General features: G+C 43.5%; 1 protein-coding gene across 8 annotated transcripts in view; it reads right to left on the reverse strand.

Moving 5' to 3' along the window:
* Positions 1-25,366, reverse strand: part of bcas3 (BCAS3 microtubule associated cell migration factor) — a 403,546-nt gene that overhangs the window by 292,253 nt on the left and 85,927 nt on the right. For all 8 annotated transcript variants that reach the window (XM_061781698.1, XM_061781697.1, XM_061781693.1 and 5 more), the window contains one exon: positions 6,747-7,080. In XM_061781698.1, coding sequence (XP_061637682.1) covers positions 6,747-7,080 — 334 coding nt within the window. The remainder of the gene's footprint in view (positions 1-6,746; positions 7,081-25,366) is intronic.

Consider the following 25,366-nt stretch of genomic DNA (forward strand, 5'->3'; position numbering starts at 1 on the left):
GTACAGTCACACAAAGCCAAGTCTCCGTAAAGCACATGGTGGCGGAACGTCCAAAGTCTTTACTGGACTATCAGAAGAGGAAGCTCGTCCATTTTGTTGGGTAGGGAGCCTAGATTCGCGAGGTGGATCAACGGAAACGCCAATCTGTATCCTCTCTTGCGAAGTTTCACCTGGATGCCAACTTGCTTCCCTCTGTGCCGTCGCCTCCGCCTCCTCTGTGGCGTCGCCTCCGCCTCCATGCGCCGAAGACCGCCGTCGTGAGTAACTCGGGGGGAAAAACTGAGCGGATTTGCAAAAGTTGGTGAAAGAAAGTCCGGAGTAGCCTCCTTGATGGTTAGCAAGTCTCCCCTTGTGTAAGTGAGTCGTGTAATGTCTCCAAAGATGAACGAAAAACAGAAAAACAAAAACAATACTCGAGAGCACACTGGTAGGCGCCATCATGAAGCTTGGCCCTCATTCACCTCACCCACTGGAATCTGCCAGCCACAGAAAAGCTCTCAACCAAAAGGTCAACAGTGAATCTGCATCATCACAGTGCGCTGAAAAAAGTATTCGTCCCCTTCTCAAGTTCTTAGATTTTTGCATCGCTTCCCCACTTTAATGTTTAACATAATCAAACAAATGTAAATATCAGACAACTATAACCCAAGTAAACTTAAAATGCTATTTTTAAATGGTGATTTCATTTAATAAGGAAAAAAAACTATTCAAAGTTACCTGGCCCTGTGTGAAAAAGTAATTACCTCCCTCCTTAAATCATGAATTAATTGTGGCTAATCACAATTTTTGGTTAATTTTCACTGATCACACCCAAGCCTGACTACCTCCAGACCTGTTCAAACAAGAAAGCACTGAAACAGAATATGTCCTGACAAAATCAAGTTGGACAAAAGATCGAAAAAAGCTGCATCAAAATGACACGATCCAAAGAAATTCAGGAACAATCGATCTTTCTGCATCTTTTTGCACAATTGTCAAAAAAAATAAAATAAAATGTACCGGCATTACCAGATAACTAGCAACCCTTTATTGCTCAGTGACTGTTTTTTGTCAATGTCTTTATGTCTCCAAAGTGTTCTCTGTCAATTGACTGTCTGTTGTCGTACAAGAGTGGCTCCAACTACCGGAGACAAATTCCTTGTGTGTTTTTGGACGTACTTGGCAAATAAAGATGATTCTGATTCTGATTGAATGTTGTTCAAAGAAAAGGTGATGTAACACAGTGGTAAACATGACCCTGTCCCAGCTTTTTTGGAACGTGTTGCAGCCATAAAATTCTAAGTTAATGATTATTTGCTAAAAACAATAAAGTTTATCAGTTTGAACATTAAATATCCTGTCTTTGTAGTGTATTCAATTAAATATAGGTTGAACATGATTTGCAAATCATTGTATTCTGTTTTTATTTATATTTAACACAACATCCCAACTTCACTGAAAATGGGGTTGTACTTACTGCCCCCCGGGTCAGCGCCTGTACATTGGGGTTCACCCCAGTGGACGAAAGGGTGGCCATCCTCCACCTTCGGGCGGGGGGACGGGTCCTGACTGTTGTTTGTGCCTATGCACCAAACAGCAGTTCAGAGTACCCACCCTTTTTGGAGTCCTTGGAGGGGGTGCTGGAGAGCGCTCCCGCTGGGGACTCCATCGTTCTCCTGGGGTCTTCAACGCTAACGTGGCCAATGACAGTGAGACCTGAAAGGGCGTTATTGGGAGGAACGCACCCCCCAATCAGAACCCAAGGGGTGTTCTGTTACTGGACTTCTGTGCTCATCACGGATTGTCCACAACGAACACCATGTTCAAGCATAAGGGTGTCCACGTGCACTTGGCACCAGGACACCCTAGGTTGCAGTTCGTTGATCGATTTTGTGGTCGTGTCATCTGACTTGCGGCCACATGTCTTGGACACTTGGGTGAATAGAGGGGCTGCGCTGTCACCTGATCACCACATGGTGGTGAGTTGGCTAAGGTGGTGGGGGAAGAGACCGGTCCGACCTGGCAGGGCCAAACATATTGTGAGGGTTAGCTGGGAACGTCTGGCAGATCCCCTGTCAGAAGGAGTTTCAACTCCCACCTCCGACAAAACTTCAACCATGTCCCGGGGTAGGCAGCGACATTGAGTGGACCATGCTCCACGCGTCCATTGCTGACGCGGCCGACCGGAGCTGTGGTCGTAAGGTGTTCGGCGCCTGTCGTGGCGGCAATCCCCGAACCCATTGGTGGACACCAGCAGTGAGGGATGCCGTCAAGCTGCAGAAGGAGTCCTATCGAGCCCTTTTGGCCTGTGGTACTCCTGAGGCAGCTGACGGGTACCGGCTGGCCAAGCGGAATGCAGTTTTGGTGGTCACTGAGGCAAAAACTCAGGACGTTGCGAGTCGGTGGGAAGAATATTTGAAGACCTCCTCAATTCAAGTGATAGGCCTTCACATGAGGAAGCAGAGTCTGATGTCTCTGAGGCGGGCTCTCCTATCTCTGGGGTTTAGTCACCAAGGTGGTTATAAAGGTCCTGGCTGGCAAGGCCCAGGGGGTGGATGAGATTTGCCCAGAGTTCCTAAATGCGCTGGGTGTTGTGGGGCTGTCCTAGTTGACACGTATCTGCAACTTCGCATGGACATCGGGGACAGTGCCTCTGGATTGGCAGACTGGGGTGGTGGTCAGGACGTGTTCCAACTACAGGGGATTATACTCCTCACCCTCCCTGGTAAGGTCTATTCAGGGGTACTGGAGAGGAGGGTCCGTCGGGCAGTCAAATCTCAGATTCAGGAGGAGCAGTGTGGTTTTCATCCTGGCTCGTGGAACATTGGACAAGATGTACACCCTCGGCAGGGTTCTTGAGGGTGCCTGGGTGTTTGTCCAACCAGTCTACATGTGTTTTGTGGACTTGGAGAAGGCGTTCGACCGTGTCCCTCGGGGAGTCCTGTGGGGGGTGCTTCGGGAGTACGGGGTACCGAACCCCCTGAAACGGGCTTTTCGGTCGCTGTACGACCAGTGTCTGAGTTTGCTCCACATTGTTGGCAGTAAGTCGGACTTGTTTCCCGTGAGGGTTTGACTCCGCCAAGGCTGCCCCTTGTCACCCATTCTGTTCATAGCTTTTATGGACAGAATTTCTAGGCTCAGCCGAGTTGTAGAGAGGGTCCGTTTTGGTGGCCTTTGTGGATTACATCTCTGCTTTTTGCAGATGATGTGGTTCTGTTGGCTTCATCAAGCCGTGATCTCCAACTCTCACTGGAGCGGTTTGTAGCCGAGTGTGAAGCCGCTGGGATGAAAATCAGCACCTCCAAATCTGACACCATGGTCCTCAGTCGGAAAAGGGTGGAGTGCCCTCTCCAGGTCGGGAATGAGATCACGCCACAAGTGGAGGAGTTCAAATATCTAGGGGTCTTGTTCACGAGTGAGGGAAGAGTGGAACGGGAGATCGAGAGGCGAATTGGTGCAGCGTCTGCAGAGATGCGGACTTTGTATCGGTCCATCATGGTGAAGAAGGAGCTAAGCCGAAAAGGTGAAGCGCTCAATTTAACGGTCGATCTACGTTCCTACCGTGACTGAAAGAACAAGATCCCGGATACAAGCGGCCACAATGAGTTTCCTCAGCAGGGTGTCCAGGCTCTCCCTTAAGAGATAGGGTGAGAAGCTCGGCCATTCAGGAGGGGCTGCGCATTGAGAGGAGCCAGATGAGGTGGCTCGGGTATCTGATTAGGATGCCTCCTGGACAACTCCCTGGTGAGGTGTTCCGGGCATGTCCCACCGGGAGGAGACTTCGGGGACGACCCAGGACACGCTGGAGAGACTATGTCTCCTGGCTGGCCTGGCCTGGAAGAAGTGGCTGAGGAGAGGGAAGTCTGGGCTTCCCTGCTAAAGCTACTGCCCTGTGACCTGTCCTCGGATAAGCGTAAGAAAATGCATTTTGGTATGGATGTTGGTATTAAGTGAATTAAACAGTGATTAGACGAGCCCAAAGCTGCACGGGGGAATAGCACGGTGCGAGTCCTTCAGCATGGTACAGCAGTGGTCTTTTCCCTGGTAGGACAATTAATGTTCTGCTTGTATTTAGGGAGTTCATGGTTGAGTTTTGCTTTGTTGAAGTCCCCAAGAATAATGAGGGGCGAATCTGGATGCTTTTTTAAAAGTTTGTTTACTTGGTCAGCAAGCGTTTGCAGTGCGGCGTTCATGTTAGCCTGGGGGGGAGTGGCAGAGGGTGGCAGAACGAGCAAAGTCTTTACTGGTCTTAGTGAGGAGAGGAAGCGAATACATTTTCTTGAGTAGAGAGCGTAGATTTGAGGCAGATGTGCTAACCAGTCGCTCACCGTGCCAACCAATGCAAAGTTAAGAAATAATAATAAAAGCACTGTTGCTTCTTTAGCAATCTTGCCTCAGTGTTATTTTAGAAATGCTAAAAATTACGTCTGACATGTTAAAAGTTGACTCTGGATATGGCTTGAATAAGCTTTACTGAGATTCTACAATATTGAACAAATGTTTATTCCTTATCAAAATGTAAGGGAAGGAGCTGACGATTACACTATAATGAATATGCAACATATTGTCATGATTCAGAAAATATGCAGTTATTAGGACAGCAACATAAGCATCAGTGGACAAAGGCCATGCACAAACTCAAGCAATAATGCACTGAGAGAAAAAAATCAAAAATCAAAAAATAGATGAATCTGAAAAAAGTTTGAATGTCAAATACTATATTTTTCCACATAAATGCTGTATGATACAAAATGCATGATATAATGTAGTGATTTTTAAAGTGTGGTACAGGTAGCAATAGTGGTACACGGGCCTCTTGTGGTATGTGAAAGGATCACTGACTTAAATACAAATAAAATACATTTAAAACATGAAATACAGTAAACCGATGGCAAGGAAATGAAAAGAGATAGAAATTGAGATACAGTTAAGTTGTATTTAACTTTTAAGTTCCGTAATTTCTCATGTATAATTCGCATTTTATTTCCCAAAAACAATCTTCAAAAGTCAATAGTGTGTATTATACAAGTTGGAAAATTTCTTCATAGTAAAATAAGGTATAAATATGTGTTTTAGAAAAGCTATCAATTAAGCTTAAATCTTGCAATTTATAAGTTTACATCATTTTACGTTAACTTTTAATGTTAAAATTCATCTACTTCAATATTTTAAGTATTGAGGCTGTGATGCACCCTAGTGTTTAGTTTTATTACTGCAGTTTTATGGAGGTATTATCCAGCTCCCACGTGGCCATTGGTACATTCGACTGAAAGCTCGATAGGTCATGTGCCCGGGTAACAGGTTCACTCCTGGTGAAATTTAATTTAAAAAAATTGTTAAGACACAACAAGAAGGCAGATAAACATGTATAAGCTCTATTAACATTAACATTATTGCAACTATTTATGGTATGAGGGAACTAACTGACATAAAACAGTATTTTAACAGCTACACAACGGCGCTAGGCACGCTGGGAAGTCTTCTGATAGCGAGCTGTCATGTCTTAATGATGACATCATTGTTGGCTTGCTGTCAGAGGATGTTCCAGCGTGCCTGGCGCAGTTGTGTACTTGTTAAAATAATGTTTTATGTCAGTTAGGCCCCCGAAACCCATAAATAGTAATAATGTGAAAGTTAATTGACCTTATGTGTGGTTATTCCCCTTCTGCAGCTCTATTTGTGTCTTAACATTTTTATTTTTATTTTTTTTATCTTGCACCAGGAGTGTACGTTTGAACTGTGCACATGACCACTCCAGCTTTTCAGTACATTATGCAAGCTGGGTGTTGTGCCAGTGGTCACGTGGGAGGTGGAAAACACCTCTGCAAAGCCATAGGTTTAAAACTAAACTCTAGGGTCTGCCACAGTAATATATTCAATACTGAAGAACAAGTAATCCTTACTTAGTATTAATAATAATACTGATCTGACTTAATTAGAAAAACAAGTTATGAGAGGGTCACCACTAACATTTATTGCATATAAATATATCAACAGACAGTGATGAGTGTGCATTATACATAGGAAGAAGGGTTTTCTCTGAGTTTTGGAGTCAATTTTCTGGGTGCTCATTGTACCCAAAAGCATATTATACATGAGAAATTATGGCACATTTGCTTTATAATAATAGTTTGTTTTATAACATTTTGGTATTTGGGATTTAACTTGTGCAAAATACATTTTCTGAATCATTTAAGTAGTTTTTCTATTTTCCTATATTTCAGTTCAGCGTTAATATTCAAACTGTGCATAATATTACTGTGGCTCACAATAATATTAAATATACTTTTTCGGCATAAAACCTCTGCCTTGTTTTATGCTACTATGCTACTGTATTTTAATGTTGGTCATTAAGGTGGTACTTGGAGCTAATTATTTTTTCATGTGGTACATTGTGTACATTGTTTGAGAAACACTGATATAATGCATGTTCTAAATTATATAACGAAGTGTAATAGCATTGTTAGACTCAAAATTAAAAATCGTAAAACTTTTTTCAGAAACCCCGAAGAAAAGTAGTGACGTGCTAATTGAGGGCTCATACTTGACCTGCACTAAAGATAAAATCAAGGATTAAAAAATGACACATTTCAAAGCATAATAATTATTTGACATTTATCAGACCTAGAATATAATTACCAACCCCGTCCCACCCCCAAAGCCACCATAGTATTGACCATCCCCTCGACTCCCCGCACTCCACAACCACACACACATACTCACATTCCCAACCCCCATCATCCCTCCATCCGCCCCAAGCTTCTCACCATGATGTGGAGACCCTGATGGGCTACTGGAAAGACCAGGTATGGGGCTACAGCGACCCCCGATGGCTCCTCCTCCGCTTAGGACAGAGGCACCTCCTCCAATGCTCCCTCCACCTAAACCTCCAGACATAGTCACTCTGTTTAGCTCCTGCTCAATTTCCTCCAGGCCAGCACTCTTCTGGAAGCGTGACATCCGGTTGACAACCCGTGGAGACATATGCGTGCGGCAACAGGGTGCACCGCCGTAGGGGTTAATCGGAAATACATGGGTAGTACCGCGAAGGGTGCTGATTGCGACCCAACGACTGTCCTGGCTGAAAACCATGTCCTGGACCTACATGAAGACAAGAAACAGCTGTCAGCAAACAAAGTAATGATTTTGAATAGGCCATGAAATGTTAATTGCACCATTAAGTCTTGCCCCTCATCAAAAAAAATAGACAGATAGTTGGGGCCAGTATTTGGACACTGACAGATTTTTTATTTTGCTTCACAATGAATTTTAAATATAACAATCAAGATGTGATTTGACGCCGAGACTTGTGATGTAAAGATAGATTTTCAGGAGATGAGCTTCATACAAACTACGGAACATTGTGGTAGGAATCTTATGGTTTGAGTTTGCATTGCTACTTTAGGTACTGGAAACATTGCATTCATTCATTGATTTATGAAATTGGGATCATGATGTGATGTTTAAGATCATTCCTTTAATCCAAAGTACACAAGCAAATCAAAATCGTAAATGTATTTCTATAGCACTTTTCATACATTAAAATGCAACGCAAAGTGCTTTACAGAAATTAAAACTGAAAAAAAAAAAATACAATACAAGAAGTATACCCACCCTTCCCAACGCACATTTAAACGCAAACATGCAAACCGGAACATACACACGCACACAGCACACATTGTTTAATAGTGTACATACAGTACATGGCAAGGCAGAAGGACATCCCCGCGGGTAGACCGAAAACACCTCCTCGCGTGGAGGCTCCCATGAGGAGAAACTGGATTTAAACTTAAAAGGTTAAGAGGACTAAAAGACAATAGGACAGAATTTTAAAAAAAAACTGAAAGACAGTCCGAAATACGATAAAATAGGATAACGATAACAAAAGTAATGAATGGATAAATGAATAAGTAATGAATAAAATAAAATACTGTAAATACGAAATCTGTTAAAAGCCAAACCAAATAGTGTAAGTGAGCCTCCTTTTAAAAGCATCAACAGACTCTGCGCTCATGATGCCCTCTGGCAGGCTATACCAAAGGTGCGGGCCATAGTGGCTGAATGCAGCCTCTCCGTAAATTTTTGTTGTCGCCGTTGGAATAACAACAAGGCTGGTGCCAGAGGAGGGTTGATATGATAAACGCATATCGGATAGTTATGAAAGAGTTGGCTGAAAGGAGGAGAGTTTGGGATGATGGCCTTTCAAGGCCCAAATTAGAAGCCAATTCAAATGTGTGGGAAGATTGCAACAACTTGAAGGCAACAACTCCTTATTTATTCATCTTAAACATTTGAATGTGAGAACATTCCCAAAACTGTGCATAGAAAACATCCCCGTGCGTTTTATTAATAACTGAAACAGTCCAACATTTCGGATAATTCTGTTTCTTCGCTGCTTTCATTTCATTTTGAATTTCGTTTGAACTAAATTAATACATTTGAATCAAGTTACAGACAAGCCACACCCATGATTTTTGACAGAAAACTAACGGCTTCTTGGATTGTGACAAATGTACACTAACATATTCAAATCGCCTGCCATATTAAATTAGGACGACAATGCTTTTCAACAATGTTGGTTCACAACAGGCCAATCATGTAATCAGAGAGTCTTATCAAAAAGCTAAAATGAGAATAGCGGCTATTTATTCTTAGTGTCTTGTAGTTGTTGATAACAGCGGACAGGACAGGCACAATTTTGCAGAACCCTCCATTAAATGTCTTTTGCCACCTCCTCAAGCTACAGTATCCTGTGCTATGATACTTAACTGGAGATGTGACTCGACGCAGTCCCGGTAACAAAAACTTACAAGAACATCTTTGTGGTCTGTGGCCTTGTGGCAGCTCACCATAGAGCATCTGTCCTGGAATGCTCAACTCGTTCACAAGGATAAAATGATCTGTCAAGTGCATTTGGGCCATCATTACGGTTGCCTCAATGCTGGAGTAGAGTGTTTTTAGAGAAACCAAATGTTAGTCCCTTTGTCTTCAGTGGTTTAAGGAAAAAACTAAGGTTGCGCATGCAAAACTTCCAGCTTCGGAACGTGATGTGGCATCTGTCGTGTGCAAGATTTCCGCCAAAGAGCTGGAGGCCATTCTCACCCTGCCTTGAGAGCACACACGGTGTATTGTCTTAAGCGAAGTATTGAATGAACTTAAATATTGAATGAGGTGGTGTTCATGCCTTCAGAAAGTATGTTTTATTCCAAAACCATGTCCTGTTCACAGTCTATGAGTCTTTTGTAAAGTCAACAAATGGGATAGTTTGCAGAAGACAAGTGTGATTGTGTGTAATTTTGTGCATGCAATTGGTTGGCAGAAACCAAGAACCATTCCTATGATAATGGCTGAGAAAGACGCATCATCACCTAGTTTTCAGGGCAATTTATCGCAGTATGTAACTTTGTGCCAGCTGATGCCAAGCAAAGATATGTAGCAAAGCTTACTGTCCGGTATGTACAAGAGTGGCACCCAGGATTTGCCTGATCAATATGCAGTTAAGGACAAATGGGACCCAAATCCGCCTCACCTGATGGAGGCTACAATCAAGTGTTTGATTGACAACAACAACAATATATGGCTACACAAAAGATTTAATGAAAGTCTACAAGTCTTGACACATATAATTATTAAGTATTAATCATTTAGTTGTTGATTGGAAAATGTTCAGGTGATGAAGTGTCTCGATATGCATTTGCATTTTTGGTTAAAGCGTTGTTCAGGTCCAAATACCATTCATAATGTGTATATGATGGTAGGCCTGTATTATAAAAGGTCAAACATAAAACCCTACCAAAAGTAACACAAGCATGAAGTACAACCCCAATTCCAATGAAGTTGGGACGTTGCCATCCATCCATCCATTCTCTACCGCTTATCCGGGTCGGGTCGCGGGGGCAGTAGCTTCAGCAGGGACGCCCAGACTTCCCTCCCCCCAGCCACTTCATCCAGCTCTTCCGGGGGGATCCCGAGGCGTTCCCAGGCCAGCCGAAGGACGTAGTCTCTCCAGCGTGTCCTGGGTCGTCCCCGGGGTCTCCTCCTGGTGGGACATGCCCGGAACACCTCACCAGGGAGGCGTCCGGGAGGCATCCGAATCAGATGCCCCAGCCACCTCATCTGGCTCCTCTCAATGCGGAGGAGCAGCGGCTCTACTCTGAGATCCTCCCGGATGACCGAGCTTCTCACCCTATCTCTAAGGGAGAGCCCGGACACCCTGCGGAGGAAACTCATTTCGGCCGCTTGTATCCGGGATCTTGTTCTTTCGGACACGACCCACAGCTCATGACCATAGGTGAGGGTAGGAACGAAGATCGACCGGTAAATTGAGAGCTTCGCCTTTCGGCTTAGCTCTTTCTTTACCACAACGGACCGATACAAAGTCCGCATCACTGCAGACGCTGCACCGATCCGCCTGTCGATCTCCCGTTGCATTCTTCCCTCACTCGTGAACAAGACCCCAAGATACTTGAATTCCTCCACTTGGGGCAGGATCTCATCCCCGACCTGGAGATGGCATGCCACCCTTTCCCGACTGAGGACCATGGTCTCAGATTTGGAGGTGCTGATTCTCATCCCAGCCGCTTCACACTCGGCTGCGAACTGCTCCAATGAGAGTTGGAGGTCACGGCTTGATGAAGCCAACAGAACCACATCATCTGCAAAAAGCAGAGATGGAATACTGAGGCCACCAAACCGGACCCCCTCTACGCCTCGGCTGCGCGTAGAAATTCTGTCCATAAAAGTTATGAACAGAATCGGCGACAAAGGGCAGCCTTGGCGGAGTCCAACCCTCACCGGGAACGAGTCCGACTTACTGCCGGATATGCGGACCAAACTCTGACTCCGGTCGTACAGGGACCGAACAGCCCGTATCAGGGGGTTCGGTACCCCATACTGGGACGTTGCGTTAAACATAAATAAAAACAGAATACAATGATTTGCAAATCATCCATCCATCCATTTTCTGAGCCGCTTCTCCTCACTGGGTTCGCGGGCGTGCTGGAGCCTATCCCAGCTATCATCGGGCAGGAGGTGGGGTGCACCCTGAACTGGTTGCCAGCCAATGGTTCAACCTATATTTAATTGAATACACTACAAAGACAAGATATTTAATGTTCAAACTGATAAACCTTATTGTTTTGAGCAAATAATCATCCATCCATTCATTTTCTAACGCTTATCCGAGGTCGGGTCGCGGGGGCAGTAGCTTTAGCAGGGACGCCCAGATTTCCCACTCCCCAGCCACTTCATCCATCTCTTCCGGGTGATCCCGAGGCGTTTTCAGGCCAGCCGAAGGACGTAGTTTCTCCAGCGTGTCCTGGGTTATCCCAGGTGTCTCCTCCCGGTGGGACATGCCCGGAACACCTCACCAGGGAGGCGTCCGGGAGGCATCTGAATCAGATGCCCCAGCCACCTCATCTGGCTCCTCTCGATGTGGAGGAGCAGCGGCTCTACTCTGAGATCCTCCCGGATGACCGAGCTCCTCACCCTATCTCTAAGGGAGAGCCCGGACACCCTGCGGAGGAAACTCATTTCGGCCGCGTGTATCCGCGATCTTGTTCTTTTGGTCACGACCCACAGCTCGTGACTATAGGTGAGGGTAGGAATGTAGATCGACCGGTAAATCGAGAGCTTCGCCTTTCGGATTAGCACCTTCTTCACCACAATGGACCGATACAAAGTCATGCCTGTCGTCCTCTCCCGTTCCATTCTTCCCTCACTCATGAACAAGACCCCAAGATACTTGAACTCCTCCACTTGGGGCAGGATCTCATCCCCGACCTGGAGAGGGCACGCCACCTTTTTCCGACTGAGGACCACGGTCTCAGATTTGGAGGTACAGATTCTCATCCCAGCCGCTTAACACTCGGATGTGAAACGCTCCAGTGACAGTTGGAGATCATGGCCGCATGGAGTTGGCTAAAAAAAAACACCTGAAGGACTCCAAGATGGTGAGAAATAAGATTCTCTGGTCTGATGAGACCAAGATAGAAATGGTTGGCCTTAATTGTAAGTGGCACGTGTGGAGAAAACCAGGCATCACCTGTCCAATCCAGTCCCAAAGGTGAGGCATAATGGTGGCAGCATCATGATGTGGGGGTGTTTTTCAGCTGCAGGGACAGGGAGACTGGTTGCAATCGAATAAAAGATGAATGTGGCCAAGTATAGGGATATCCTGGACGAAAACCTTCTCAAGAATGCTCAGAACCTCAGACTGGGCCGAAGGTTCACCTTTCAACAAGACAATGACCCTAAGCACACAGCTAAAATACCGAAGGAGTGGCTTCAGAACAACTCCATGACTGTTTTTCAATCGCCCAGCCAGAGCCCTGACTTAAACCCAATTGAGCATCTCTGGAAATACCTGAAAATGGCTGTCCACCAACGTTCACCATCCAAACTGACAGAACTGGAGAGGAGGAATGGCAGACGATCCTGAAATCCAGGTGTGAAAAACTTGCATCATTCCCAAAAAGACTCATGGCTGCATTAGCTCAAATGGGTGCTTCTACTAAATACTGAGCAAAGGGTCTGAATACTTATGGCTTTGTGATATTTCAGTTTTTCTTAAATCTGCCAATATTTCAACAATTCAGTTTTTTTTATGTCAATATGGGCTGCTGTGTGTACATTAATGAGGAAAAAAATAACTTCAATGATTTTAGCAAATGGCTGCAATATAAAAAAAAGAGTGAAAATTTCAGGGGGTCTGAATTCTTTCCGTACCCACTGTGTATTCAGGTTGCGGAGGTGCGCATGTGCACTGAAAATATTCAAAGCGCACCAGATTTAAGTGTGTCACTTTGCATTTGCATTCCAAGCGTTTTGCATTTTCTTTTTATTTATTTATTTTTGGGGGGAGCGAGTAGTTTTGTGTCATTTTCATTAGTGAAGGGAGGGGAGAGGCCATTCGAGCCATGGCCCCTGCTGGAGTCTGATTGGCCCCCCTCGGAGAAATAATGTCTTGTCATTGGGTAATTAGTTTTCTCTCGGAGAAGTACTAGCTGGTTGTTACAGTGCGGCTGTATGAGGGCTGGGTGTGGGTAAAACTGTATTCGTAGTGGTGGTATTGTTTGGAACAGGAGTGGCTGGAAACGGAAATTCAAATGAACAGTAATTTGAACACAAATGAGTTGCTTCTGTTTTGTCTTGACTCCTGGTCTTACCCATTATCATTGGTGAATTACTTAGCATTTTGCTGACAAAAAGTTGATGTCATAAATACTATGTAGTGAAGCAAATGAAATGTGCCAACTCGATGGGACTAAAACATCAAGAGATTCCTGCATAATTTATGTGACATGAAAACTAGCTACAGTGTTTTCCAATATTGCATTAGTTAGCGGAGTTAGTAGTGACACCAGTGAACGATGTTTCTGCACTTAAACTGATCAAAACACAAACAAGTTCTATTTCTGTACATCAAACCCTGCCTTTGTTGGCATCAGCAGCTACTCTTTATAGTTGAGACGCAACACCTCTTCAGATCCTTTGGATGTCCAAAAAAAGACAAAGTACTTCTATCTCACGTTTGTACATTTGGTGAGGCATAATTTTCTATTGTTAAAGCGGTGGTTCACGAGCAGCTATTCACTGTTCAGTGTAGCCAACTAAATCCTTTATTGTGAATTAATTTGAGTGTAATGAGTGGTTTCACGAGGAATTAGTCACTATTCAGTGGTTTCACTTGCGACTACTCAATGTACCCAAATAAATCCTTTATTGTGACTCATTTTGAGTGCCATAAATTTCTTTTGAAAGTACCAATTATTGTACATTCCATTTTGTACAAGTTCCGACCAGAAACGTTTTCCATGTCATGTTTATTTTGTGAGAGCTATTTAATCTGATTCGTTCCTTTCTCAGTTCAGTTGAGCTCGGCCGCGAGTGTGTGCTGGACGAGAAACTTCCTCACAAACGGCACCACTTGTGGAGCAACGACCGTGGCTGAACACGGAGGGTCCACTGATGAGGCAGCAGGCTTCACTAGCATCTTGGTCTCGCTGCACAGTGGCTACGATGGCCTGTCAAAATATATCTTTGTGAAACCGACCCGTAGTGCAAAAAAGACTGGACCGCTGCCCTAGAGAACTGTGCCAAATCAGCTGATTGCACGGTCACAAACTAAGTCTTTAAGTTCATCCAATGAGGTCGGTGGGTCATAAAAAAATGAGCACCAATCAACAACCTCTGGTGCTCCTTGGAGAACCATACCAAAATTGTTATGTGCACCCCTGGTTATATACCATGGGTACAAGTCGCCTTCCCGATGGCCTTTTCAAGAGGTCCCCCCACCTCTTCCCAGTGTTACCTTGGATGAGCTTCAGCTGTCAGCGTTCTACAGTATTTAACTTTTTATTTGTTTGGGCATGGTGATTAGGTAGCGCATTTCTTTGGGATAATATTTGTTAAATTTCTATCCATCCATCCATTTTCTGAGCGGCTTCTCCTCACTAGGGTCGCGGGGGTGCTGGAGCCTATCCCAGCTGTCATCGGGCAGGAGGCGGGGTACACCCTGAACTGGTTGCCAGCCAATCGCAGGGCACATCGAAACAAACAACCATTCGCACTCACAGTCATGCCTACGGGCAATTTAGAGTCTCCAATTAATGCATGTTTTTGGGATGTGGGAGGAAACCGGAGTGCCCGGAGAAAACCCACGCAGGCACGGGGAGAACATGCAAACTCCACACAGGCGGGGCCGGGGATTGAACCCGGGTCCTCAGAACTGTGAGGCTGACGCTCTAACCAGTCGTCCACCGTGCCGCCTGTTAAATTTCTATGAGACAAAATTTCATTGAAGTCAATTGATGGACAGAGTATAGAGCAGAGTTAGAACCTACAGTGGAAACCAAACATTTACATACACTATATAGAAAGACACATTTTGCTTTTGTTTTTTTCCTCATTATGATTTTTTTCTTCTATTTTCTAAATGCAGAACGATGATAGAATAATTTTTTAGACCATTTTTCATTACTTTCTTCAAAGTTTAAGTTTACATAGAGTACAATTACTACACCTTTAAACAACCTGGGAAAACCCAGATGATGTCATGTCATTGAAAGCTTCCAATAGCTTTATTGACAACATTTGAGTTGATTAGACACATACCTGTGGATGTATTTAAAAGGCACACATGAAAACACAATGCTCCTTTGTGTAAAATCATGGGAAAGTCAAAAGAACTCAGCCAAGACAACAGGAAGAGAATTGCGGATTTGCACAAGTCTGGGTCATCCTTGGGTGCAATTTCCAGATGCCTGAAGTTGCCACGTTCATCTGTTCAAACAATTATACACAAGTATAAATACCATGGGAGTGTTCAGCCATCATACCGTTCAGGTAGGAGATGGGTTCGGTGTAGCAGAGATGAATGTGCTTTGATCCATATCAACCCAAGAACAAAAGCCAAAGACCTTGTGAAGATGCTGACTGAAGGTGGTAAGAGTGTCATGATCCATAGTGAAATGAGTACTGCACCAACATGGGCTGAAAGGCCACTTACCAGGAAGAAGACATTACTCCAAAAGAAACCTAAAAAAGCCAGATTACAGTTTGCAGATGCACACAGAGACAAAGACCTTCATTTTTGGAAACATGTCCTGTGGTCTGAAAAAAAACAATTGTGCCATGACCATCGTCACGTTTAGTATCATGTTGTGGGGCTGTGTGCTAAAGGAGGGACTGGTGCACTTCACAAAATAGATGGTATCATGTGGAAAGAACATGTAGAAATACTGAAGGAACATCTAAAAAAAAAAAAAAATCTGCCAGAAAATAAAAGCTTGGGCCAAATTGGTTACAAAGTGTCTTAAGGAAAATGAAGTCAATGTTTTGGAGTGGCGATCACAAAGATCTGATCGCAATCCTAATAAAAAATTATGGGCAGACCTGAAAAGGAATGTGCGAGCAAGGCAGCCTACCAACTTGTCTCTCAGTTACATTGTGTGATTGAAGATGGCGCCTACACGGGTGGTCGCCTCGGTGACGTGCGCTCTAGTATTGTCTTTGTTTTTGTCATTTTTGTTTGTCTCAAAAGGTGGCGGAACATGCTTCAACGAAAAATTGAGAAGGACAAAATCAGACTGCAACGGACAGTCAAGACTTCAGAAAAAATTATCCGTACCCAACTACCCACTCTTGAGGACTTGCACCCTACCAGAACTAAGACAAGGGCATGCACAATCCTATTAGACCCCCCCCCCCCCCCCCCCCAACCCCCACACCACCTACTCCATCTCCTTCCCTCAGGAAGGCGCTATCAAACAATCCAAACTAAAACCAGCAGACACTCCAACAGCTTCTCCCCTCTTGCCATTAACTTCTTAAACGCTTGACTTACAATTCCATTGTGACATGCTACCAATTTTGCACATCTCTGTCAGGAATCTTGTACATTTTTTGTACACTCACTGTATTATCATGCTGCACTATTGTGCGTATACTGTTGTTAAGAATGTCCACTTATGTGTTTGAGAACTCTGCATCATTTGCACAATTGTCACTGTAACAGATCATTGCACTATTAGTCACTTTAAATTGCTCTAAATTGCTTGAGGACTTTGCATATTTTGCACAATTGCCATTATATCTGCATCGCCACATTTCCATTGTTCACTGACACTCCATACTCCTAAATGTCCTAAATGTATATTTTGTCATAGTGGCTGTTTGTTGTCATGCGATAGTGGCTCCAACGACAGAAGACACATTTCTTGTGAGTCTTGTAACATAAAGTCCCCTCCAAATGTATTGGAAGGGCAAGGCCAATTCCTTTGCTTTTGTTGTATACTGAAGACATTTTGGTTTCAAATCAAAAGATGAATATGAGCCCAAAGTTCAGAATTCCAGCTTTTATTTCATGGTGTTTACATCTAGATGTGCTAAACAACTCGGGACACAGCACCTTTTGTTTGAAGCCACCCACTTTTCAAGTAATCAAAAGTATTGGAACAGACATGAAAAAATTAACAAAGTGAATAACATTTAATATTTGGTGGCATAACCCTTACTTCCAACAACTGCATGAAGGCTGCGACCCATTGACTTCACCAGACATTCTTCATTTGAAATGCTTTTCCAGGCCTTTACCATGAGAAACTAGTCCAACAGTTTAAGGACAATGTTCCTCAACGTACAATTGCAAGGAATTTAGGGATTTCATCATCTACGGTCCATAATATCATCAAAAGGTTCAGAGGTATCATCAAAAACCGACATCAATGTGTGAAGGATATCACCACACGGGCTCAGGAACACTTCAGAAAATCAATGTCAGTAAATACAGCTCGGCGCTACATCCGTAAGTGCAACTTGAAACTCTACTATGCAAAGCAAAAGCCATTTATCAACAATACCCAGAAACGCCGGCGGCTTCTCTGGGCCCGAGCTCATCTAAGATAGACTGATGCAAAGCGGTAAAGTGCTCTGTGGTCTGACGAGTCCACATTTCAAATTGTTTTTGGAAATTGTGGATGTCGTGTCCTCCGGGCCAAAGAGGAAGAGAACCAGCCGGACTGTTATGGACGCAAAGTTCAAAAGCCAGCCTCTGTGATGGTATGGGGCTGTGTTAGTGCCAATGGCCTGGGTAACTTACACATCTGTGAAGGCACCATTAATGCTGAAAGATACATACAGGTTTTGGAGAAACATGTGCTGACATCCAAGCAACGTCTTTTTCATGGACACCCCTGCTTATTTCAGCAAGACAATGCCAAACCACATTCTGCACGTGTTACAACAGCGTGGCTTCGCAGTAAAAGAGTGCAGGTACTAGACTGGCCTGCCTGCAGTCCAGACCTGTCACCCATTGAAAATGTGTGGCGCATTATGAAGCATAAAATACGACAACGGAGACCCCTGAAGCTGTACATCGAGCAAGAATGGGAAAGAATTCCACCTACAGAGCTTCAACAATTAGTATCCTCAGTTGCCAAACGTTTATTGAATGTTGTTAAAAGAAAAGGTGATGTGACACAGTGGTAAACATTTGCTTTTTTGGAAAATTCTAAGCTAATGATTATTTGCTAAAAGCAATAAAGTTTATCAGTTTGAACATTAAATATCTTGTCTTTGTATTGTATTCAATTAAATATAGGTTGAAATGATTTGCAAATCATTGTATTCTGTATTTATCAATGTTTAACACAACGTCCCAATTCATTGGAATTGGGGTTGTAATCCGCTAAGATTGTGGCAGTAAGAACCTGATTTACGAAGATCTCAAATCGCGGGCACTACAGTAAATTGCATGTTCACTGTACAAAACAGTCAGTTCTGATGCTGGGCGCGTAAGCTACTAAGATTGCTGCACAATTTATAACAGATGTAAAAGTAGTGGAGACCGCCGTATCTAAAAGAGGGTTTTGCACTTCAGGTCGACACCATTGAAATTTTTGGAGGGCACCGCAAGTGCAAAATAAAGGACACAAAGTAAGTAAACGTCAAGGCTACAGATTCTCTAAGAGATAATCAGAGTCAGGTGTGAGCCAATCTGGAGTCCAATCAATGATACAAGATTGGAGGTGTGTTTTAAAGCTGCTCTGGTAATGCCTGATGTGTACTATGCCTCGCTCAAAACAGCTCTCAAAAGATCTACAATTAAGAATTATTGACATGTATAAAGCTGGAAAAGGTTACAAAAGTGTCTCTAAAAGTTTTGATGTGCATCATCTACAGTTAGACAAATTGTCCATCAATGGAGAAAGTTAAGCACTGTTGCTTCTCTGCCAAAGAACAGTCGTCCTGTAATGATGACTGCAAGACCGCAGCACAGAATGCTCAATGAGTAAAAAAAAACAACAACAAAAAAAACAACCCCAGTGTGTCAGCTGAAGACTTACAGAAATCGCTGAAACACGTCAACATCTTTGTTGACAAATCTACCATGCGTAAAAGATTAAACGAACGGGGTTCATGGGATGGGAAAACACCAAGGAGAAAGCAGTTGATGTCTAAAAAAAAAAACCTTGCTGTATGTGCGAAGTTCGCTAAGAGCACTTGGATGGTCAACAGCACTACTGGCAGAATATTGTGTCGACAGATGAAGGAAAAATGGGACAGCACACCAACATCAAAACCTTATCACCACTGTGAAGCATAGTGGAGGAAGCATCATGGTATGGGCCTGATTAACTACCTCAGGGCCTGGACAGCCTGCTATCATCAAAAGAAAACTGATTTCACAAGTTTATCAAGATATTTTTCAGAGGAACTTGAGGCCATCTGTTCAACAGTTGAAGCTCAAAAGAGGATGGGTGTTGCAATAGGAAAATGATCCAAAACACAGAAGCAAAACAACAACAGAATAGCTTCAGAAGAAGAAAATACATATTCTGGAGTGGCCCAGTCAAAATCCTGACCTCAACCAGATTGAGATGCTGTGTCATGACCTCAAAAGAGCTATTCACACTAAACATACCAGGAATCTTGCTGAACTGCAAAATGTTCGGAAAAAGGAATGGTCCGAAATTCATCCTGATTGTTGTGCACGTGTGATCTCCAACTACAGGAAACGTTTGATTGAGTTTAATCCTGCCAAAGGAGTGTCAACCAGTTACTAAATCCAATGATTCACTTACCTTTTTGCTTCCTGTTCAGTGAATGTTCACATGATATGCTCTATAAAAATATGAACCCATATAATTGCTCATGTGGTAATAGTTTAAGGAAATGTAAGGAATTCCAAAGGGTTCACATACTTTTTCCTCCCACGGTATAAATTACTACTGTGGACTGATGAACATCAAGGCTTTTAGAGACACGTTGTGATCCTTTCCAGCTTCATGCAAGTTAACAGTTCTTAATGGCATGTATACAGAGAGCTTTTTTGTACAAGGGATAGTTTATAACAGGCGATGCTTCTTAAAACAGAAAACTAAAAACTGGTGACTCCTGACTCTGATTACCTTTGGGAGAAATCATTAGCCAAGGGGTTCACATACGTTTTCCACAAGGCACTGTCAATGATTACATTGTGTGTCTAATAAAAACCTTAAAACATATAATCATTTGGTATTAGTTTAAGCAGACTGTGCTTGTTGTTGTGACTTAAATGAAGATCAGATCACAACCAATGAATGCAGATACTCAGGTAATTCCAAATTGTTCACAGACTTTCTCCAACTGCGTGTGTGTGTGTTCAGAGCCTTTACTGTGACACTCATATATTTAACTCAGGTGCTGTCCATTTCTTCCGATCATCCTTGAGATGGTTCTACAGCTTCATTGGAGTCCAGTTGTTTGATTATACTGATTGGACTTGATTAGGAAAGCCACACACCTGTCTATATAAGACCTTCCAGCTCACAGTGCATGTCAGAGCAAATGAGAATCATGAGGTCAAAGGAACTGCCTGAAGAGCTCAGAGATAGAATTGTGGCAAGGCACAGATCTGGCCAAGGAATTGAAAATAATTTATGCTCTACTTAAGGTTCCCAAGAGCACAGTGGCCTCCATAATCCTTAAATGGAAGACGTTTGAGATGACCAGAACCCTTCCTTGAGCTGGCCCAAGGGTTCTGCCATCCTTTGCTCCATAACAGAATTACATAACGCATTAAAAAAATATGCAATCGGGACGAGCGCCTGGCCCGGACAGAATCTCTGTCGAATACATTAAACATTTCTGGCCAATACTAGCGCCTCTATTTTTCAGAATACTCAAAAGAGATAAACGATAAAGGTCAAATAAGTAGCCATATGAACACAGCTTCAATTAAATTATTACTAAAGTCAGGTAAAGACCCCACTCACCCAGCTAATTATCTACCCTTATCACTGATTAATGTAGATATCAAGATGATCTTGAAAGCCCTCACAAGCGAGACTTGAAAAGGTACTCCCGTCGATAATCCACTTTGACCAGACAGGTTTCATTAAAGGTAAAAGTTCCACAAATAATGTCAGACATCTAGTAAATTTAATAAGCATGTCACAGCGTAAAAATCTTAATTCAATCATCATGTCACTTGACGAAGAGAAAGCTTTCGAGAAAGTTAACTGGGCTTTCCTGTTTGCAGTACTTCGCAAATTTGGCTTCGGAGACTCATTTATACATTGGATAGCAACATTATATAACTCGCCGAGAGCGACAGTCACCACAAATAGGATTACATTACAAAGTTTTACTTTACAAACTCCCAAAACTCCCATTTATTTCCACAAGTCTTAAACGCCATAAATGCTTCAAGAACCCAATAATCGCATCCACCTTAACGGCTTGGTGGAAAAGTTTAGAAGCTACAGGATCTCAATTAGCTCCCAGTATGCTCTCCCCAATTCGGCACAATCCAGATTTCGAAATTAACAATATACACCTTTGAATTGACCACCTACAACAACTATTTAACGATAATATTTTTAGGACACGTGATGAAGATGTTCCAAGAATTCCAAATAACAGGTGGAAACTTTCTTCAATACAATAAATTAAAAGCAGCAATTAAAAAAAAAAAGAATACCAACACTCCAGCGCACCCTCGAACCGCCGGAGTTTAAGCAAATAATGAACCTTCTTCCGCAAAGGAAAAAAAATCTCCCAAAAGTTTATAAACTTATAAAAACTTACCAGTCACTAAAGGGGAAGAAGACCTATGTCCGCTGACCGTAATTACTGGATACAGATATGTAACAATACGTTTAGAATGACAAAAAAACAAAAAGTTACAGCTTATACAATATAAAGTGCTCCATTGAACACACTTTACTCGATACACTATGCATAAAATGGGTTTTCTCCATCCCACACTCGGAGGCGGGTAGTGGGTGCTGACTGGAAAGTGTCACAGATGCAGGGCTGGGTTGGGGGCTCTTTGTCTGTGGTTGTCCTGCCTGATGGGCCCAACCTACAGGAGCCATGCCTCTTAATCACTCACCTAGCACACGCTCACACTACTCACTGTAAATATTTTTCTCACTAGTCACATCTGGGCACACATGCTTATGCAGGGGTTCCTGTGGGACTGGTCGGGACAGGGTTTTAGTACGTTAGTCCGGTCCGGGCGCCCAGCCCCTCCGCCCTGCCTGCCCCCCAGGATTTTAATGCATCACACACACTCGTCCCCATTTCTTTTAATGAACCACACACACCCATCTCTGTGGGGCGGTGGGTCTTGGGTGGGGGAGATTTGGCCATTAGGCAGCAGTGCCTGGCAGCCCTGGCTGCCCCGGCTCACTGGCCTCTCCAGATTATAATGCACCATACTACTCGGGGGGGGGGCACTGGTACACAGGGTCGGGCCAATAGTAATAGGGGGGGAGGTGGGTTCTCACTAGCTTCATGGTGGTGCTCTTGAGGCCGGGTCCCCTGGACTGGATGACTGCTTGCCGTTGGGGCTCCCCTCTCAAGCCCCGCGGCTGTTCCCTGGGTTTCCGCATCGTTCCCTACTTTCCAACAAACAAGGGACACCGTCCCACCCTCGGGCTGGGCGGGGACTGGCTGCACCGTGGGCCCTGCAAATTAGGGGGACATCTTGCTGGGGGTGGATAGGGGCACGTGGGTCAATGGGGAGGTGGCATTGGGTCCCTGCGGCCTCCTCCAGGTGCTGGTTGTTGTAGCGCCTCAGGTGGTGCCGGCGGACCGCCCTAGGTCCCGGGCTGCTCTCGGGTGGATGCCTGGGCCTCTCCGCCTCTCGATTGATTGGGTGGGGTCCTCAGCCACCGCGATCCAGGCACAGCAATTACAGGACATTGTACATGCAAAACTGTGTCGATTCACTTGCATGTTTCCGCAGGCACACACCCCTGGGAATTTTTTGTTGGGTGTAGGGCCACCCACTTATTGCGACAAATAACTCATGAATATTTGAATTGCTTGGGTATCCCCTCACTCACACTGTCACCCTATAGATGTTTATAATTTACATAGCCACTCCCACCACACTTCAGTTGTACAGCCAGGTTCACGACCCTTGTCCTGCATGCTTCTTCTCCTGTCCTTGTCCTGTCCTTCCCTCACAGGGTGTAGCACTACTGCCCCATACAACACTCATATCTAATGTGTAATTGTTCTAGATATATAAGGATTTACTTCTCTCGTCTTGTTTACAGTTAGTGCTTTGTCTTTTGTCTTTTCTCTCTACCCTCTAGAAACCTTGTTCTGTTCAACTGATCGACTCTGATTCTCAATTAATATCCATTATAATACTAAGAAATCACAGCGGCAGCTTAAAAACTCCACTGTGACACAGTAAAACTGTTCCGGCATAAAAGGGATACAGATCCTCCATTCTGCTTGACCTAACAGCCGAACAGGACACAAAAAAAAGGGAGTATTACCACACTTTGGATACCTTTTTCAGTGTTTACCAATCTTTTTGCCTGTCATTTTTTTCGTGTTATAAATAAACTAATTTCGTCCTTTATATGGAATGGCAATAACCCTAGGATAAGGAGAGAATTCCAACCAAGACAAATATCAGAGTTGGACGATCACTCCCTAATCTCAAATAGTACAATTGGGGAGCTAACATAAATAAAATAATTTTTTGGGTTCAAGACCAGGATTTGGAGTGGTGCAAAATCGAAGCTAAATCGTGCTCTACCTCGCCCAATTGTCATTTCCAACCCTAAAAACGTTGTCCCAATTTAGAAATTCCTTTGGACTCCTGGGACTATCCAATCACAGCCCTATCCATGATAAGCACCTCTTCCTTCCTCCCAACACAGACGTCGCTTTCTCTCTTTGAAAGAGGGTAGGCCTGAGGCTAAGAGACCCATTTCTTGGTGGTGTTTTTGCTAGTTTTAGCGATGTTTGTGCTAAATTCAACCTCCCAAAATCCCACTTATTTCGATACTTCCAGGTTCTTAACTTTGTGAAATCAAATTGTGCCTATTTTCCAAACAGTCTAAAGTCACTACTGGACTCAATTTTGGACATTCCCCAAAATGAGAAAGGTCTAATTTCCAAAACCTACAGCTAGAGGGACAGAACGGACAAGGGAAATAGGGGTGCGAACCACAGCAGAACAATACATAGTTTAGTTTGTTCCCGTGTGCTGCAGTAAAGGGGTATTTTCTTAATCTCAAAATCGGGATTGCCCTGGGTCCTGGGGAGTGGGTGGCGTTCCCCTGGCTGGGAACCCCGTGGGATGGGCCTTGCATGGTCGGATGGGTGCACCCTTCCTCAATGTGCCGGCTCAGAAATTCCGTACATACAGTGTTCATTCACTCATAAATTCCATAGACATGCTATAGGCTTGAATTGCTTATACTGGGACAACTAACAAAAAGGTGTTTAGACACTATAAAAGCATCCCACCACACCACTCATCAGTAGCACTGTCTTGCTCATATGCTGCCCCCTTTCTGTCCTCTCTCATCTTATTCTATTGGTTAGTTGTTGCATGTGCTCACTGGGTGTGCCCCCCATCCACAAATAAGAACACGATTTGACTGTTGTAACATCACATGTGGTCAAATCGAGACTAACTATTGCTGTGGTTGGCACCCCGTTTCCCCTTGTCTGTTCTGTCCCTCTGTCTGCCCCCTAAAACCCTTTTCTGTCCAGCTCCATATTCAAGAAACATCAGAATAATTAAACAAATTTAAAAAAGGCAGAGGGAGTATTTCAAATTCTCCTGTTGGACAGAAAAACTGTTCCAGCACAAAAGGCATACAGATCCACCATTCTGCATGGCCATGCAGCTGAGAAGGACAGGTTTAAAAAAAAAATAATGTTTTTTTTTTTGTTGTTGTTTTTTGTCTGTCTTTGGATGTTTAATGAGGTGCTGTAATGTCTGGCTAGCTAAGTAATAGTTTTTGAAAATAAATTTGTATTTTTCTTATTTTTAGAGTAAAACTTTAAACTGGCACAATCTAGCATTTGGAACAACTTTAACGTGGGTTTGAATGGGATCAATTAAAATAAATAGTTAATTTGAGGTAACGTTTTAATTTTTACTGTAGCGAAATGATCTAAAAGTGGGACAGGTAGGCTGTTCCAACGTTTTAAATCATCACAATTTTTTTCGAGTAGAGGTACGTGATTTAGATTATTTAACTGTAAATTTTGGTGAGATATTAATGCCTAGATATTTGATAATCTGTCGGAACATGAAAATTTGGATTTTGGTCCGCAGGATTCCATGAGTTAATCGTTATAGGGAGTCTTGTTGATTTTGACCAATTGATAGCGTATTCTGATCAATGCGAAAATGTCTCAATGAGGTTAAAAACTGTTTGAAGTGATGAATTGGGTTCATGTAAATAAAGAAGGATATCATCTGCATAGAGATTGATTTTGTGCTCTGACACAGGAGTGCATATACCCTCATTTCAATTACCAAAAATTGTGCATACAGTATATTCATCTAATATTTGGGAAGACTGTGATTGTTTGGTATTTTTTTTAAATTTGAGCGGTCTATGGTTGGATTAAGTGCTAT

This window comes from Phyllopteryx taeniolatus, chromosome 8, assembly GCF_024500385.1.
Source record: "Phyllopteryx taeniolatus isolate TA_2022b chromosome 8, UOR_Ptae_1.2, whole genome shotgun sequence".
NCBI classification, from domain to species: Eukaryota; Metazoa; Chordata; class Actinopteri; order Syngnathiformes; family Syngnathidae; genus Phyllopteryx; species Phyllopteryx taeniolatus.